This window comes from Vespa crabro, chromosome 10 (assembly GCF_910589235.1).
Source record: "Vespa crabro chromosome 10, iyVesCrab1.2, whole genome shotgun sequence".
Lineage (NCBI taxonomy): Eukaryota > Metazoa > Arthropoda > Insecta > Hymenoptera > Vespidae > Vespa > Vespa crabro.
In genome coordinates this window covers 2,445,364-2,460,323 of record NC_060964.1, presented here as the reverse complement: position 1 = coordinate 2,460,323, position 14,960 = coordinate 2,445,364, and the positions used below count along the sequence as shown (strand labels likewise).

The 14,960-nt window shown below is 25.8% G+C and overlaps 5 protein-coding genes across 8 annotated transcripts; 3 read left to right on the top strand and 2 right to left on the bottom strand.

The window, feature by feature from the left end:
* Positions 1–494: 494 nt before the first annotated feature.
* LOC124427432 (protein DENND6A) lies at positions 495–3,872 on the top strand. Of its 2 annotated transcripts, none has more exons than XM_046970344.1 (9): positions 495–627; positions 1,127–1,445; positions 1,522–1,794; positions 1,874–2,059; positions 2,169–2,416; positions 2,487–2,677; positions 2,746–3,014; positions 3,093–3,305; positions 3,374–3,872. In XM_046970344.1, the coding sequence occupies exons 2-9, from the start codon at positions 1,296–1,298 to the stop codon at positions 3,572–3,574; spliced, it is 1,731 nt and encodes a 576-aa protein (XP_046826300.1). In that variant the 5' UTR covers positions 495–627; positions 1,127–1,295; the 3' UTR covers positions 3,575–3,872. The 2 variants fall into 2 exon arrangements, with proteins under 2 accessions (XP_046826300.1, XP_046826299.1); XM_046970343.1 differs by lacking the exon at positions 495–627 and adding an exon at positions 985–1,045.
* Positions 3,873–4,643: 771 nt separating this feature from the next.
* On the bottom strand, positions 4,644–6,184 carry LOC124427463 (lactoylglutathione lyase). Of its 2 annotated transcripts, none has more exons than XM_046970404.1 (4): positions 6,046–6,184; positions 5,349–5,644; positions 5,208–5,275; positions 4,644–5,097 (listed from the first exon to the last, which is right to left on the bottom strand). In XM_046970404.1, exons 2-4 carry the CDS (start codon positions 5,642–5,644, stop codon positions 4,910–4,912), a joined length of 552 nt encoding a protein of 183 aa, XP_046826360.1. In that variant the 5' UTR covers positions 6,046–6,184; the 3' UTR covers positions 4,644–4,909. The 2 variants fall into 2 exon arrangements, with proteins under 2 accessions (XP_046826360.1, XP_046826362.1); XM_046970406.1 differs by lacking the exon at positions 6,046–6,184 and adding an exon at positions 5,888–6,010.
* Positions 6,185–6,231: 47 nt separating this feature from the next.
* Positions 6,232–8,014, top strand: LOC124427462 (BRO1 domain-containing protein BROX-like). Its single transcript, XM_046970403.1, has 7 exons — positions 6,232–6,367; positions 6,455–6,676; positions 6,756–6,851; positions 6,912–7,090; positions 7,171–7,346; positions 7,420–7,652; positions 7,736–8,014. Exons 1-7 carry the CDS (start codon positions 6,267–6,269, stop codon positions 7,980–7,982), a joined length of 1,254 nt encoding a protein of 417 aa, XP_046826359.1. The 5' UTR covers positions 6,232–6,266; the 3' UTR covers positions 7,983–8,014.
* A 1,172-nt stretch (positions 8,015–9,186) lies between these two features.
* Positions 9,187–13,306, top strand: LOC124427456 (porphobilinogen deaminase). Of its 2 annotated transcripts, XM_046970392.1 has the most exons (6): positions 9,187–9,648; positions 10,167–10,239; positions 10,501–10,684; positions 11,002–11,272; positions 11,343–11,659; positions 11,764–13,306. In XM_046970392.1, exons 1-6 carry the CDS (start codon positions 9,598–9,600, stop codon positions 11,936–11,938), a joined length of 1,071 nt encoding a protein of 356 aa, XP_046826348.1. In that variant the 5' UTR covers positions 9,187–9,597; the 3' UTR covers positions 11,939–13,306. The 2 variants fall into 2 exon arrangements, with proteins under 2 accessions (XP_046826348.1, XP_046826349.1); XM_046970393.1 differs by lacking the exon at positions 10,167–10,239.
* A 401-nt stretch (positions 13,307–13,707) lies between these two features.
* On the bottom strand, positions 13,708–14,777 carry LOC124427457 (mitochondrial import receptor subunit TOM20 homolog). The gene is made up of 4 exons (XM_046970394.1): positions 14,561–14,777; positions 14,142–14,233; positions 13,880–14,053; positions 13,708–13,807 (listed from the first exon to the last, which is right to left on the bottom strand). The coding sequence occupies exons 1-4, from the start codon at positions 14,685–14,687 to the stop codon at positions 13,763–13,765; spliced, it is 438 nt and encodes a 145-aa protein (XP_046826350.1). The 5' UTR covers positions 14,688–14,777; the 3' UTR covers positions 13,708–13,762.
* Between the last annotated feature and the right edge of the window lie 183 nt (positions 14,778–14,960).

Sequence of the window (14,960 nt, the reverse complement as noted above, 5' to 3'; positions counted from 1 at the left end):
TTCGTATCAAATAAATAAGAAACGTTAGATATAAAAAATAGTTTCATTGAATATATTATTACGAATTAAATTACAAAATACGTATCGAAAGCTCAAGGTCATAGGTTAAATCATGTCACGAACATATTGTACAACTCTTTCACTTTTATCGTTTTTCGAAATTGTAAGATTGACATATTTTGGCGGGCTTAAAATCAGCCAATGAAAATTTATAATTCAAAATAATCGCAATAGTCGTAAAAAAAGTTGCGTCAATATTCAGATGATTGTGACAAGTGATGGACGTTTCCGATACTTTGAATGATCGAATTCTTGAGAAAGATCATGCTCTTCATTTCTCTTGATTCTTTGTTAAGAAGAAAATATTATATATTTTTTAAGATTAACATGAAGGAGAATTATTGTGACATACGGTGAAATTATAATACACGAAAAAAGCTTCTATTGGTACATATATCGGCTATTTACTGTGTTAATCTAATAAGCTGTAATAATATACACGTATGCACACGAATTTGGAGGTTAGAATTCGTGCTCTCAGCATTGAACACTATGAAGACTTTCTTTGCTGAATTTGGAGTGAATGGCGAGAGTGTTTCCGAGTATCAACGTTCATATCTGTTTATGGTGAATAAAAACACTGATTTATACTTTATGTGCATATCACATGCTCGAATTTCTATTCCTACTTCAAAAGTTAGTCGAACATACTTAACAACGTACCGTAATCATATAAAAAATGCATAAAGGGAAATAATAAATATTAATTACGATAAAATTAATTACGATGAAATAGATGCATTTATTATACTTCCATACATTCATTAAATAAACATTTATCTGATATTGTATTTGTGCATTTCCTGGAATTAATACAGCATGATTATGCATTAGAATGATTAATTTTAAAATATCCTTCAAAGGAACACAATGAAAAATAAATGTAGAAATGAAGAAATATATAATTGTTAATATTAAATATTTCTTAATAAATGATCATAGTCAATAAATATAGTACAATGTATAATACATACAGTGATATCATGTAAGTTTTTTGCTATTAAATTTTACATACAAACTTTTTACATGCACTATACTTTATTAAATAATTAAATATATTTTTCAGATGTTCTTATATCTATGCGAAGTTTGTTGTAAAAATTAATATTATGTTATATTATTAGTAAATTAAAAGAGCATTATATTAATAGAGAAATTCTATGTGATGTTGTATTATCAAAGTATAATTGTATACCAATGCTCGATATAGTTAAGAATTTATTTATTATTAAACAATGTCAGTTCCCTCTTGCTCAACATATACAGACTTACATATCTCCAAAAGTAAGGAAGAAACAGTATATGCAAAGTGGGAACGATTTACTAATTGGGTACATTGTATATGTATCGTTACTTTTGACCTTGAATTAGGTCAAGCTATAGAGGTAATTGTATAAAACATTTAATATATCATTGTACCTATATTGTGCCTCCTTTAATTAAAATATTTTTGCGAAATAGGCGGTTTATCCAAATCATATACAACTCTCTGAACAAGAAAGATCTAATGTATGTTACTTAGCATTTCCTGATTCTAATTCTGGTTGTATGGGAGATACTCAATATCATGTAAGAATAAGACAAAATGGAAATATGATTCAAGACACACCAGCTTTACAGGAATATAATAGAAGAACACCTTGTTTTTTACAATGTGATAAGGATTATTACTGGGGCTATGTATATTTTCGTCAAGTTAAAGACAAATCTTTACCAAGAGGATATTTCCAAAAAGTAGAAAGTTTTAAGAGAATATGCATATATTTAATTAATAAGACACACACATGCATATATACAGATATATTATTTTCAGAGTATTGTCATCATCACAAAACTGCCATTTATCAATTTATTCTGTGAATTGTGTGCTTTGATTGCACCAGAGTTTTTTGATCGTGGTGATGCAGTCATGGAAGCAGTTGTACGAGAGATAGATCGTTGGCCACTTCCTGGTCCTGGTCAAATTGTTCATTTACCTCTTATGGGGGTTTTATTTCAGGTTTGGACTATTATATAAACATTTATCCAAAACTTTTTTATAAGTAATTTTCTATAAATAATTTATTTTTTTATTTAATAATAGCTATATTACATTTTATTGATTTTAGACATACATTCCAAATCAAAATTATAAGGCTGCTGTACCATGTATTGCAGCAATGGATCATGCACCAAACGTGCATGCAACACGAAGATTAATTTTAACATCTGCATACGAAAGTGATATGTTCAAAACTTTAGCTAGTGTAGTGAGTCATATACATTTATTGTGGGAGTTAGTATTACTTAGTGAACCTATTGTAGTAATGGCTTCCTCACCAACTACATGTTCAGAGATGGTTCAAGCACTTATTGCGTAAGTACATAGATAAAAGCTCATGATCATTGTGGAAAAATTAGGAATTACTAATGATCTGTTTTATTAGTATGATAACACCATTGAAATACTGTGCTGATCATCGTCCATATTTTACGATTCATGATTCTGAATTTAAAGAATATACTACGGATGCTCCTATTCCACCTGCTGTAATACTAGGTGTCACGAATCCATTTTTTGCCAAAACTTTACAACATTGGCCTCACATCATTAGGATAAGTAATGGTGGAACTAGTGGTAAGTTTTCAACAGGTGAAAATAAGGAAAATATATGTGTATATCTGTACATTATTTATATATTTCAGAAACTCAAAAATATAGAATAAAAAAATCAGAGAATCTCAAGGTATTAGATTCAAAGCCAGGTGTTTATACACAATACAAATCTTTTCTGCAAAAAGATAAAACTATATTAAAAAAGCTTTTGAGAGGTATTCAAACAAAAAGACCGGGTGAAGCACAAACAGCTCTTTTGAAACGTCACTTAATGGAATTGACTGAAAGTTTTATGATTCCTTTAGAAAGATATATTGCAAGTCTTATGCCTTTACAAAAGGACATATCACCCTTCAAAGTAATAATATTTCAATTCATATAAAAATCTTTGACTGATTAAAATAAATAAATTAATAAAAAAAATTGTTTATCTTAGGCGACTCCAATACCACAATTATTTAATCAGGATGACTTTTTAGCTACGCTAAGTAGTTTGGGACCTCAATTAACTACAGGTATAAAAGGAGATTGGGTGGGATTATACAAACGATTTTTTAGATCACCTAATTTTTCGGGTTGGTTTCATGCCAGATATACAGAACTAGCTCAAAAATTACAAGTGATACAATTGGAAGCATTATCGCAAGCTGTATGTATTATTGTTGTTCTAGTAAAAATTGCTAGCTTGCACATTTATTGAATTCTATTAATGTGTAGGACTTAAAAACATGGGTACGAGGAAAGCAAGAAGTAGAAGTTGTGGATATGATCCTTAAAATTCGACAAAAATTGGAGAAAAGTTGTATTAATGATATATCCATTGATGATACAATCAGAAAAAAACTTCAAGAAAGAATAAATGACATTACGCATACATTGCCAGATGATTTACAAGTTATTTTAAGCCATAAGTCTTGACAATACGATTATATTATTAATTTTAAAACTCGTTAGTAATTCTATTTACTGCTATTAGTTGAATTGGGAACCAACATCATATGCCAATGTCGGTGTAAATGCATAAACAAAATTAAGCTTCCAATAATACATGAAGCTTCTAGATTTTTAAACATTAATGACTATGATATAAAGAAATAACGTGAATCATATACATATGAAAGATATAAAAGATGTAAATTTAAATGCTGACTGAACTTGCGCTAGAATTTTAGAAAGGTTTTAGTTATGCTTTATTTCTTTAATGTAAGTGTGTGTGTGTATGTATATATATATATATATATATATATATATATATATATATATATATATATATAATACTCTTTGAAAATATTTATAAAAAAATGAATTATATATTATCTAGTTTATGAATAAGATAAGAAAAGAACTGTCTTTAAAATGTTTAAAACTTTTTAAGTAACTTCCATTTACACATATAATATTTTTTAATCCATATTATTTTTTGTATATATTATTCATGAAATCTTTTTTTAATTGGAAAAATTCGTGTTTCTTTAATCTTTGAAATTTGTAAGGTCATTATTCATCCTTGTTTTATTCCTTACAATATTAAAAATCTTGCATTCAAATTTGATATTATATACTCATACCCGCGTGCCGGTTTTTATTTTATTTTACATATAAAATACTCTATTAAAATATTAAGAATCTCTCCAAATAAATGTATAACGTGAATTCAAAATTCACTTTATTATAATTGAAAAAAAAAAAGATTTATTGAACATGTGGATTTGAGACAAGAATTGTAAATATTAATGAATATTAAGAATGGAATAAAAATTTATTTTAATAATATTCTACTTTATTATTATACAGGATTTAATAGAGATGACAATTCTTATATAAGAGCAGTATATTTTTTCATATATCAAATTTGGCGTCACGTAGAATCGTAAAATATAAAAAAAATTTGATATTCTCCTTAGAGTAACACTGTATTCGGATTGTAGTATATTTGAAAACGTACATTAAAACACTTATTAATTTTACACAACTAACAAGCATGAAATGAAAAATAAATATTTTGATTTTATTTGCTTTACAGATACACATACTACTGTACATATTACATGATCTAGGAATAGAATGTACAATTGCTATATATATATATGTTTGTCATACATAAAATTAAAATTTGTTAGTTTATTCAGCGAGTTTGGTATGTTTATTCAGTTTTTTTGTTTCAATTATGCATTGCTTGTTTAACTCGTGTATATTGATCATTGTATATGATCATTGTATATTGATCATTTGTACGAAAAAATTAAAAATATCTTAATGGTTAAGAACAATGTTTGCAATAGTAGATGGACTTAAAATTTCAATCAAATAACCATCTGGGTCTTTGATAAAAGCAATGCCCTTCATTTTACCATCGTTAGGTCTTTTTGTAAATTCAACATTAAACTTTTCAAATCTTTCACATGCTTGTTCTACATTATCAACAGCAATTCCAATGTGACCTAAATATAATAAATAAAATGTTAACATTGTTATATACATTATTTTTTAAAATACTGTTATAATTTTTATAGGTACATATAGAAAAATTCATAAAAAATATATGCTTTACCATATCCTCTAGGATCAGAATTCCCATTATGATATTTTGCATCTGGATCCGTTTCTGTACCCCAGTTACTAAAACAAAATGATCATAAAGAATTATATCAATTACTGATTCATATTTATGCTTACTTATTACAATACATACTGGGTCAATTCTATAGTAGCTTTTCTAGAAAAGGTCCATTCAATGCTTTCTCTTCTATCTGTTGGTATATCCTTCGGATTTTCATAACCAAGAAAATAAATAGAAAATTTCATTTCAGGGAAGTCAAGTTTTTGTAACAAGTGCATTCCAAGAACTTCTGTATAGAAAGGTAATGATTTTCTTGGATCTTTAATACGATACATTGTTTGTTGCATAATATAATTATTTGTTACTGGATCTGCTTCCTTACAAAGCTCACGAGCTTCGCTGTTGGTTAATCCAGAAGGCTCGCCCATCTGAAATAACATTTTTTTATAAAGTAATTAATAATTTATTTTTTTTATATTTATAAAGATAGTAACATCTTTCAATATTAATTGATTATCTTATAGATAAAATAACATTATCATTCAAGGTCATAATATTTTGAAGAGTCTTTAAAAATGTAATATAGATATATACGTTATAAAAATGCGAATGTTTGCATATTATAATTATAAGATATAATAATATAATAAATACAGATTTAATAGAAATACCGTAAATTTGAAAATCCTATGTTTTGATATTATAGTAAAGGTTAGTTACGTGTCTGCCTATATTTTATATTAAATTATCACAGTTCATATAATAATTTTATCTCAGAAAATGCTTGTGTTATTTAAAAAGAATAAACGATGTATTATTTACTTCTTACCTTTTCTGAAGTAGCGAAAAAGTAAAAATTAATATCTTTCACTCACAAAACGGAAGTGCGCCTATGATTAAGGATTCACGTTGTATCGTACGAGTTAAAGTATCTTTCATTAACCTATAGGTACCGTCTGCTTCATTTATCTTATCTGTCAAAACTGATAAATCAAATAAAGTAACGTTTTCCTGATTGATTTGTTAATTATTAAGTGTGTTATATCAAAAATGGCACACTGGTTTCATCGTAATAATTTAAAAGCGACAACAAATCAAAAATTTGAATTTAAAATTAGCAATCCTACAGACGCTACTAGAAAACTTTGTAGGTTAGTATATTGAAAGGAAAAGTTATTGTTACATATCTTGATTTATTTTACAAGTGTAAACAATAATTTTTTTTTCTTATATTTTAGCGATTTAAAATTATCTAGACATCGTCTACTAGACCTAATAAGAAATGCTAACAATACGAGCGATTCTATTGAACCAGCCTTCTTGAGTTATCTCAGTTTGTTGTATGGATTTATTTGGGAAATAAATACTTCTGAGGAACATGTAGGAAGGCCGAATCTTAGTAAACTCAGAAATATTCTTGTATTCAAATGGACGCATACATTACTTGGAACAAATACCTTGTAATGCATTTATCCATAAACTAAATTAGGAAGATATATAATTTATTATCATTGTAAAAATTTGCATCTCTTTTTATAGTTCTAATGCTGATTCAGTTTATGAAGCAGCTAACATGAGTGTAAATGTGGGTCTTTGGTATATGAAACATGCAGCAATGATTGCTGCAAAGGATGAGTAAGTATTTATATAGGAAAAATAATAAATTTTTTTTAAACATTTTTTGTCACGATATAGCATAACAATGGATGAGGCAAAAAATGTACATAGTATGTTAAGACGTGCTGCAGGTATATTTACATTTGTACAAACTGAATTTCTACCTCAATTGGCAAATCCTCCACCTTTAGGAAGTGATTTAGATCCACGTCTAATAAATGCATATGTAAATCAATGTACTGCAGAAGCGCAAGAAGGTTTAATTAGTTTTTCAAGTTTATATATTTTCTCAATCAATGTAAACATTTATTAAATTATTATATAAATTATATTTTAGTAACTGTGGCAAGAGCAATGGAGTTAAAACATAATGCAAGTTTAATATCAGCATTGGCAAATGAAACAAGTAAATTGTTCTTAGATGCTGCTAACACATTACGTCCCTTTAAGCCAGAAATATCTACTCAATGGATTAAATACTTAGAACTAAAAGCAGCATTTTATCAATCCTATGTAAGATATATATATTGTAAATTGTATCAATTTTAAATACAAAAGCATATCTAATTCAGATATGTTCTTACAGGCATATAATTACTGTGGAGCAAATTTATTGGCTATGGATAAATGTGGGGAAGCAATTAGAGCACTACAAGAGAGTGATAGTTGCCTTAAGAAAGCAAAAGTATTATGTCAAGAATATGGTAAAACAAATGGTCCTGCACCTCGTGTAAAACCTGATCAACACACTGTCTTTAAAAGATTGGCTCCAACAGTAAAACTCACACTAGATAAATGTAATAGGGAAAATGGCCTTATGTAAGTATATTTTTAATAACAATATTTGTTTTGCAAGAAATAATTATTTATAAAAATAACAATAATTAAATGCAATTATCCAGATATCATCATAAAGTACCAGGAGAAATACCATCTCTGGATACTAAAGCTACTTTTGGTCTTGTTAGTCCTATTGATTTTCAAATGCCTTCTCCTAATTCTATATGGAATTTAGGTGTTTACAAAATATTGGTTGGAGTAACTCCAGCTAAAACAGAAAAAGAACAGAATTTACCACCTGTTAAAGAAGAAACTGTTCATCAAAGTAGTAAGGAACCAAAAAATGAAAGTGGATGTGTACTACAATAAATGTTTTAATACACAAGGTAACTGTGTAAATACTTTACAAGTGTTTTAAATATAATATGCCTCTTTTATATTTATTATGGTATCGATTGCAAATTGTCATAAGCTTATAAACATTTCAAGTTAAACTAATAGAAATATAAATATATATATTCAGTTGCTTAGCCATTGGTGCTGTTTTAATATATTTAGTTTTCTATATACTTGATTACAAAAAACATAAAATATAACGCAATAAGAATTATTTAAAATCTTTTAATAATATACAGCAGTAGATCCAGTCTACACGAAACTAAGCTTTTATATGTAGTGTGAAGATACGTATTATCATTGAAAGCGAAAAACTGTTTTATTAATGTTGAAAATATTGTTATTTTTATTATTATTGTTTTTGCTTAAATATCGTTTAAGTTATTGTGAACTGCTGATTTTCCTGTGATTTAAGACACGCACATACAAAATTTGAGCTAGTCAATTTTTATATAAATAATGCTTCTACATCTATAATTATATGCAAAGGTATAATGAAAATTAATGTATTGTACACATTTCACTGGAGAACAATAACTTTTTTTTATATATTTTTAATAGGAACTATTTTCGAAAAAGAGCATTTAAATCGTGTTATGTAAGCTGTACATAAAACAAGTATTTAAATACTACTCAGTTTTAAAATAGGAAATGCATGATAAAAATATATTATGTAAGAAGACTATATATGTTGTGCACTTATAAGTTGATGAGCTTTATTATATAAATTTTTAGATAATACAATTAAGCTATGATACCTTTGTTATATTTTATTCTATTTACATTGTAACTTATTTGAAAGTTTCATTGATTAAAAAATAATTGTTTTCACAGATTATTAAAATGTGAATCATCGTGGAATTATTTTCTTGTGATAAAAAAAAACATATGTAAGATTAATTTATGTATCTATATGTTAAAGAAAATTATCTTTATTAAGATACAAGATAATTTTTCTTTCAAGTATTATATATCATTCTATAAAGATATTCATAAAATATTTTTTAAACGTAAAAATAAAATAATATTAAGAAAATAATTGTATGTCTACTAATTTCTTTAATAATTTGATTTTATAATTCCTACCAACATTTATTTTTATGTTAGATCTTAGATGTTTGTCCTTTCTCCTTCCACCTAACCTAAGATATCCGGTACGTCACAATGATATCGAATAAAGTTTGGTCAACTTCGGTTAGTCTGTTGCCACGCGCTTCCATGTGTAGAAGTAGAAATTATGCACATAAGAATGTAAAATTTCTAATAATTAGCATAGTTAATTTCACTTTCTGCTGCAGTGTCAGTGACTGTGAAATCAAATAAAATACAACAATAAAAACTAACGAAAGTTCCAAAATATAATGATTTCATTTTTATTCAAGAAAGAAGTTACAATATTGTGTATTATAGGTTACGGTTTCTCTCAAGTGTAGTGAAAGTATTTTGTGTCTTTGACCTAATTATTCATTTTTTATGTGTTGTATTTGATCATGATATATCTCTAATACATTCCACAAGAAAATAATTCTATTTTTTTTCAAAGCACTATCTTAAGAACATTCGTGCGTAAGTTGAATTTATTACCATAATGAATAAAGAGACATATGACGTAATCCGTGTTGGATCTCGAAAGAGCGAGGTAAGTGTAATGGTATGTTATTTGCAAAAAAAAAAAGTATAAGTCACGAATAGATTATTACGTGAATTTAAATTATACTAATTTTGCATATCGTTAATAAAACTTCTTATTAACAGATTGATATTTATTTTTATTTCATTCCTTTTCTTTTTTTAAGATTAAATTAATTTACTTTAAAAAAATACAAAAATACAAAAATACAAAAATACAAAAAATGAAATAAAAATAACAAAATTTTCTTACATATTTAATTAATATCTTGAATATTCATTCTTATATTTTTAATAAATCAGAACTTCATATGTTTTGTTATTGTACTTCATGTTTAGTCAGCAATTTGTAAGATAATTGCTTTATAATGACAGAAAAAAATTACTTTATACGAATTGTATTATAGAGAGAATTTTTTCTTATCATTGTGTTTTATTTATTAGATATTTTTTACATAACATAATTTATAAACAAACTATCAAATCTTATTGCATATTTATTAAATTTATTTTTTTTTATGTTTTTAGTTGGCACTAATTCAAACTAGATATGTAATAGACAGTTTGAAAAATATATATCCGAAAAAGGAGTTCGAAATAGGTGAGAAGAAACATTTTTCATGTAATTAAATATAAGAATTATTGATATAAAAAAAGAAGAGATGTATGAAATAAATAATATTTTGTCTATATATATAGATTTGAACATCATGACTAATCACATATATTATCATTATTTATTATAGACTTTAATATATTACGTAACTCTTGAGGCACTTAAAGATAACAGCTTCGTTTCTATATATATATATAATATATATATTAATAAAAATTTTTATTTATATTTATTATTTGCTTTTAGTGACCATGAATACAAAAGGTGATAAAATATTAGATAAATCTTTACCTAAAATTGGAGAAAAATCTTTATTCACAGAAGAATTAGAACTTGCTTTAGAAACTGGCCGTGTTGATTTTTTAGTACATTCATTAAAAGACTTACCTACAATATTGCCACAAGGAATGGTACTTGGAGCAATATTGAAGTAAGTAGATACAAAGTAATACTATTAATAATTTTTAGATGGATATTCTTTTTTACAAATAATATTTTTTAAATCTAAGATTTATATATAAATGTATAAGAACTTTGTATTTTAGTAGCGTTACATTTGAGTATATTTAATTTAAAATTTAATTTAAAATTAATATTTAAAATTAATATTTAAAATTAAAATGTGTTCATGTAAAAAAACATTGTCCTAATTTGAAGGTTTCTTTTTCCTTTTTCGTTTAAAATTTATTATATTGTTTTGTTATTATTTTATTACAAAATAGTCTTGAAAATAAAAATCTCTTTTAGACGTGAAGATCCACGTGATGCAGTTGTAATGTCAACAAAATATAAAGACAAAACATTATCTACATTACCAAAAGGAAGTGTTATAGGAACTAGTTCATTAAGAAGATCAGCCCAATTATCTAGAAATATGCAGCACTTAACTGTTCAAAATATACGTGGTAATTTAAATACTAGATTAAAAAAATTAGATGACGAAGACAGCCCATTTGCTGCAATTATTTTAGCCACTGCTGGGTTGAAAAGAATGGGATGGGAAGACAGAATAAGTCAGGTAATATTTCTATGAGATGATTACTTTCTATTAGAGTACATATTAAATATATGATTTTATTTATTTACAGATATTAGAACCAGAAGAAGCTTTGTATGCTGTTGGTCAGGGAGCATTAGGAATAGAATGCAGAGAATCTGATTGGAAAATACTATCTCTTTTAGAACCTTTGCATGATGTAGATACAACATTGAGATGTGTATGCGAGCGATCTTTTTTAAAAACACTTGGTGGTGGGTGTTCTGCACCAGTTGCAGTTTCTTCCTCTTTAACTGGGAAAGATTTAACTATTACTGGAGCAGTATGGTCCCTTGATGGTCAAACTTTAATAAAAGATACAATAAAAAGTGAACTTTATATACCGGATGATGATGGAGAACCTCCAAAGTAAGTATTTGTAAATATTATATAGTTTAATATATTTAATATATTTAATATATTTTATTACATCTGCTATATATATTTTATATATCATTTATTGTGTTAAATAGAAAATGCCCATATAGAGAACCCCGCCTATATTGCAGTGTTGCGCCAGGTAATATAAGTAGCCTAAGTCTTTTAGGTGCCGAACAATTAGGCAAAGATATTGCAGCAAAATTGATAAACAAAAATGCTCTTGAAGTAATGCTAAAAGCTAGAAACGAAATTTTAAATTCTGATTGAGAAACTACGTTAATTGTACGAATGAATTGTTTATTGTTCCTTAAAATGGTGCTTTAAAGAGATATAGAATTAAGAATGTAACGTAATTGTCAATTTTAGATCTTTTTTTAAATAATTATCAGTTAATTCAATTTTTATTTTTTCGTTTCTCCAATCAAGAAAACAATTTTTCATATTGTAATATATATATATATATATATAAAATATTTACGAAATATAAATAAATCCAATAAAATAATTAACGTTAATGAATAGAAACAGAACAGAATTCATATTGTAAATAAAAACTGATTCTTTAATGTAATTTGCGGATCCATTATCAGTACTATTACATGTATAGATTACTGAAATTTACATACAAATTTTTATGTTTTATTCTATCTAATTCTATCTAATTCTCCAACTAAAATTTTGATTAACATAAAATTTTGTACTTTTTAATATGAAAGTTCCATATAATATATACACTGCCTCTTATCAAATTGTTTGAACATATGTGATATAATTTCATGAATTTACGTATCAACTGTTCATCAAATACTTCTTTAAATAAAATACTACAAAAATATTATTGCCGGTTATATTATAACTCTCTTTCATTATGAAAAATATAAAAATACCAGATATATAGTATTATTATTTAAAGAATATTAATCGTAAAATATCTTATATAAAATTTCTTTAGATTCAAGTTTTATTTAACAGCTTATGATTTTATACAATATAATTATACGTAAAAATGAGAAAAATAATGTAAAAATCTGTTCTTCGTAAATGTATATAAAATACATTGGAAATATAGAAGGTAATAGAATTTGTACATACATTATATATTAATAAACAAAAGAGAGAGAAACGCAATACTTGAAATCTTGTATTTTATAATAATTAAATTAAAAAGCATTAATTAATTATTTTAAAATAAGCTATATCTGTTTTTATATTAATCAAACAAATATAAATTCCTGAATCTTATATAACATTATGGTGAGTAACTTTGGTAATATTTTTTATTAATAACATTTAATTTGTGCTCATGCTTTATAGATACAACCATTTTGTAATCTTATCTGATAGAAACTGTATAACATCTTTATTGCTTACATAGTGCGCGCAATGTACTTTTATAAGAATATAGAATATTTTTTTTTTTTATACAAAAAATAACTGTAATCGTTTTATGTGCTAGTGCCTATTATAGAAAATAATATTATATATAACTGTATTAACATTCTGTTTGTTATAAAGATTCTTTTAATACAGAGATCATAAAGTGTTCATAAAGTACAGAATATCTTTATATAGATGCAAGCAAATGTTGAAAGAAACATCAATAATAAAAATAATACAATTGATTATTAAATCCTTTATAGTGTATTTTCTTATTGCACGTAGATAAGCCAGATAATTAGAATTATCTAACTTAATGCAATTTATTCACAATTACTGAAAATCTTCAGTAAAATATATTTAATCAAATTATAGGTCATATAGTCCCCTAGTACTTTTAATTTTATGAAACACAAATAAGTTTATTCTTAGTCTACATAATTTATAAAGGAAAATGAAATATTTAATGACTAGAACTATTAGTCAATTAAAAATGTATGAAATAAAAGTATTTATACATGTAAATATAAACTTGTATTTATAATTGCAACTTATCATAATATAAAATGAATGTTTTTTACTACCTTATAAATTATATAAGATTGTAATTACCAAAAAGTCAAGTTATGGTAGCGACTACAGTATGCAAAATGAGTGTATACATTTTACTAATGCCAAATTTTATTTAAAAATCCAATGTTTATCTATAATATTCTATTCAACATCTTCTTCTGACATTGCAGTTTGAGTAACTAGCTTCTGTAAAAGATATTGAAGAAACTTATTTACTTTTAATCAATAAGTATAAAAAATACCTTAAAACATATTTACATGGCCAACAGATGGTATTCTTTGCAACAAAAGATTAAAAATTTGAGGTGGCAGTGTTTTTTCAAGAACTTGCAATAAGTGACTAGGTTGGCCACAAACTGCAACTGCATTGGCTAAATGTTCTATTCCACTTTCTACATTACCATACATAAGCATTTCTTCTCCGAGTTGTACCTATTAATAATTAATATTTTGCTTTTATAATGTAGATATATTTTACATGGAAATATTTGAGTAATAATGTAATAATGTTTATATTAACCTCTTGCAAGAAGAATTTCTGTACTGTCTCATGATCTTTAAGATCTGGTATCTTAGAACTTGCTTTCTGTGCTTGTTTTTTAGCACGTCTTCCTAAAATAACAATAATTAACAGATATGATAAAATAATAATAAATTGCATTTATTTTTTTATGCATAAAACATAACATATCAAATGTTTTATTTAAATATAGTTAAAATAATTTACAATGAGTTACCATGTAAATATCTATATGAAAACATTAAATTGAATATAAAAAAGACATTAATAAAATGAATTATTTTTTCTTTTTATATAACTCCATAGTTCAAAATTTTCAAAATTATTTCACAATTCTACGTGAACACGTGAACAATTTATATAATATAAAAAGGGTAATTATTAAGACCATGTGAATGATATAAAATTGCTGGACTTACGTTCACGTAGTTTCTTTTTAAAATCTGGATCACTACGGCGTTTTTTATCAAAATAAAAACAATAGCCAACAAAAATTCCGGCAATGCCAACGGCAATACCCACTGCAGCTTTTGAAATCATGGTCATTCTGATAAATAACTTTAAATAATATAATGGTGAAACTTATAAACGCCTCATTGCATCTTCGACCATCACGAAAAAGGCTATCTTCCCTCTAGTGTGTATCAGTGTGAACAAATTGATAATTAAGGCACGTTCTTTTGTGCGCTCACTAAAGCTGATCATCCAAATATGCATTTTACGGATTGGTTAAACGTTCAACATTTTTTAACCAATCTGAACGAATTTTGAAATTATGCCTAGTTCATATATAAAGAAATGTATATTTTTAATAATAAA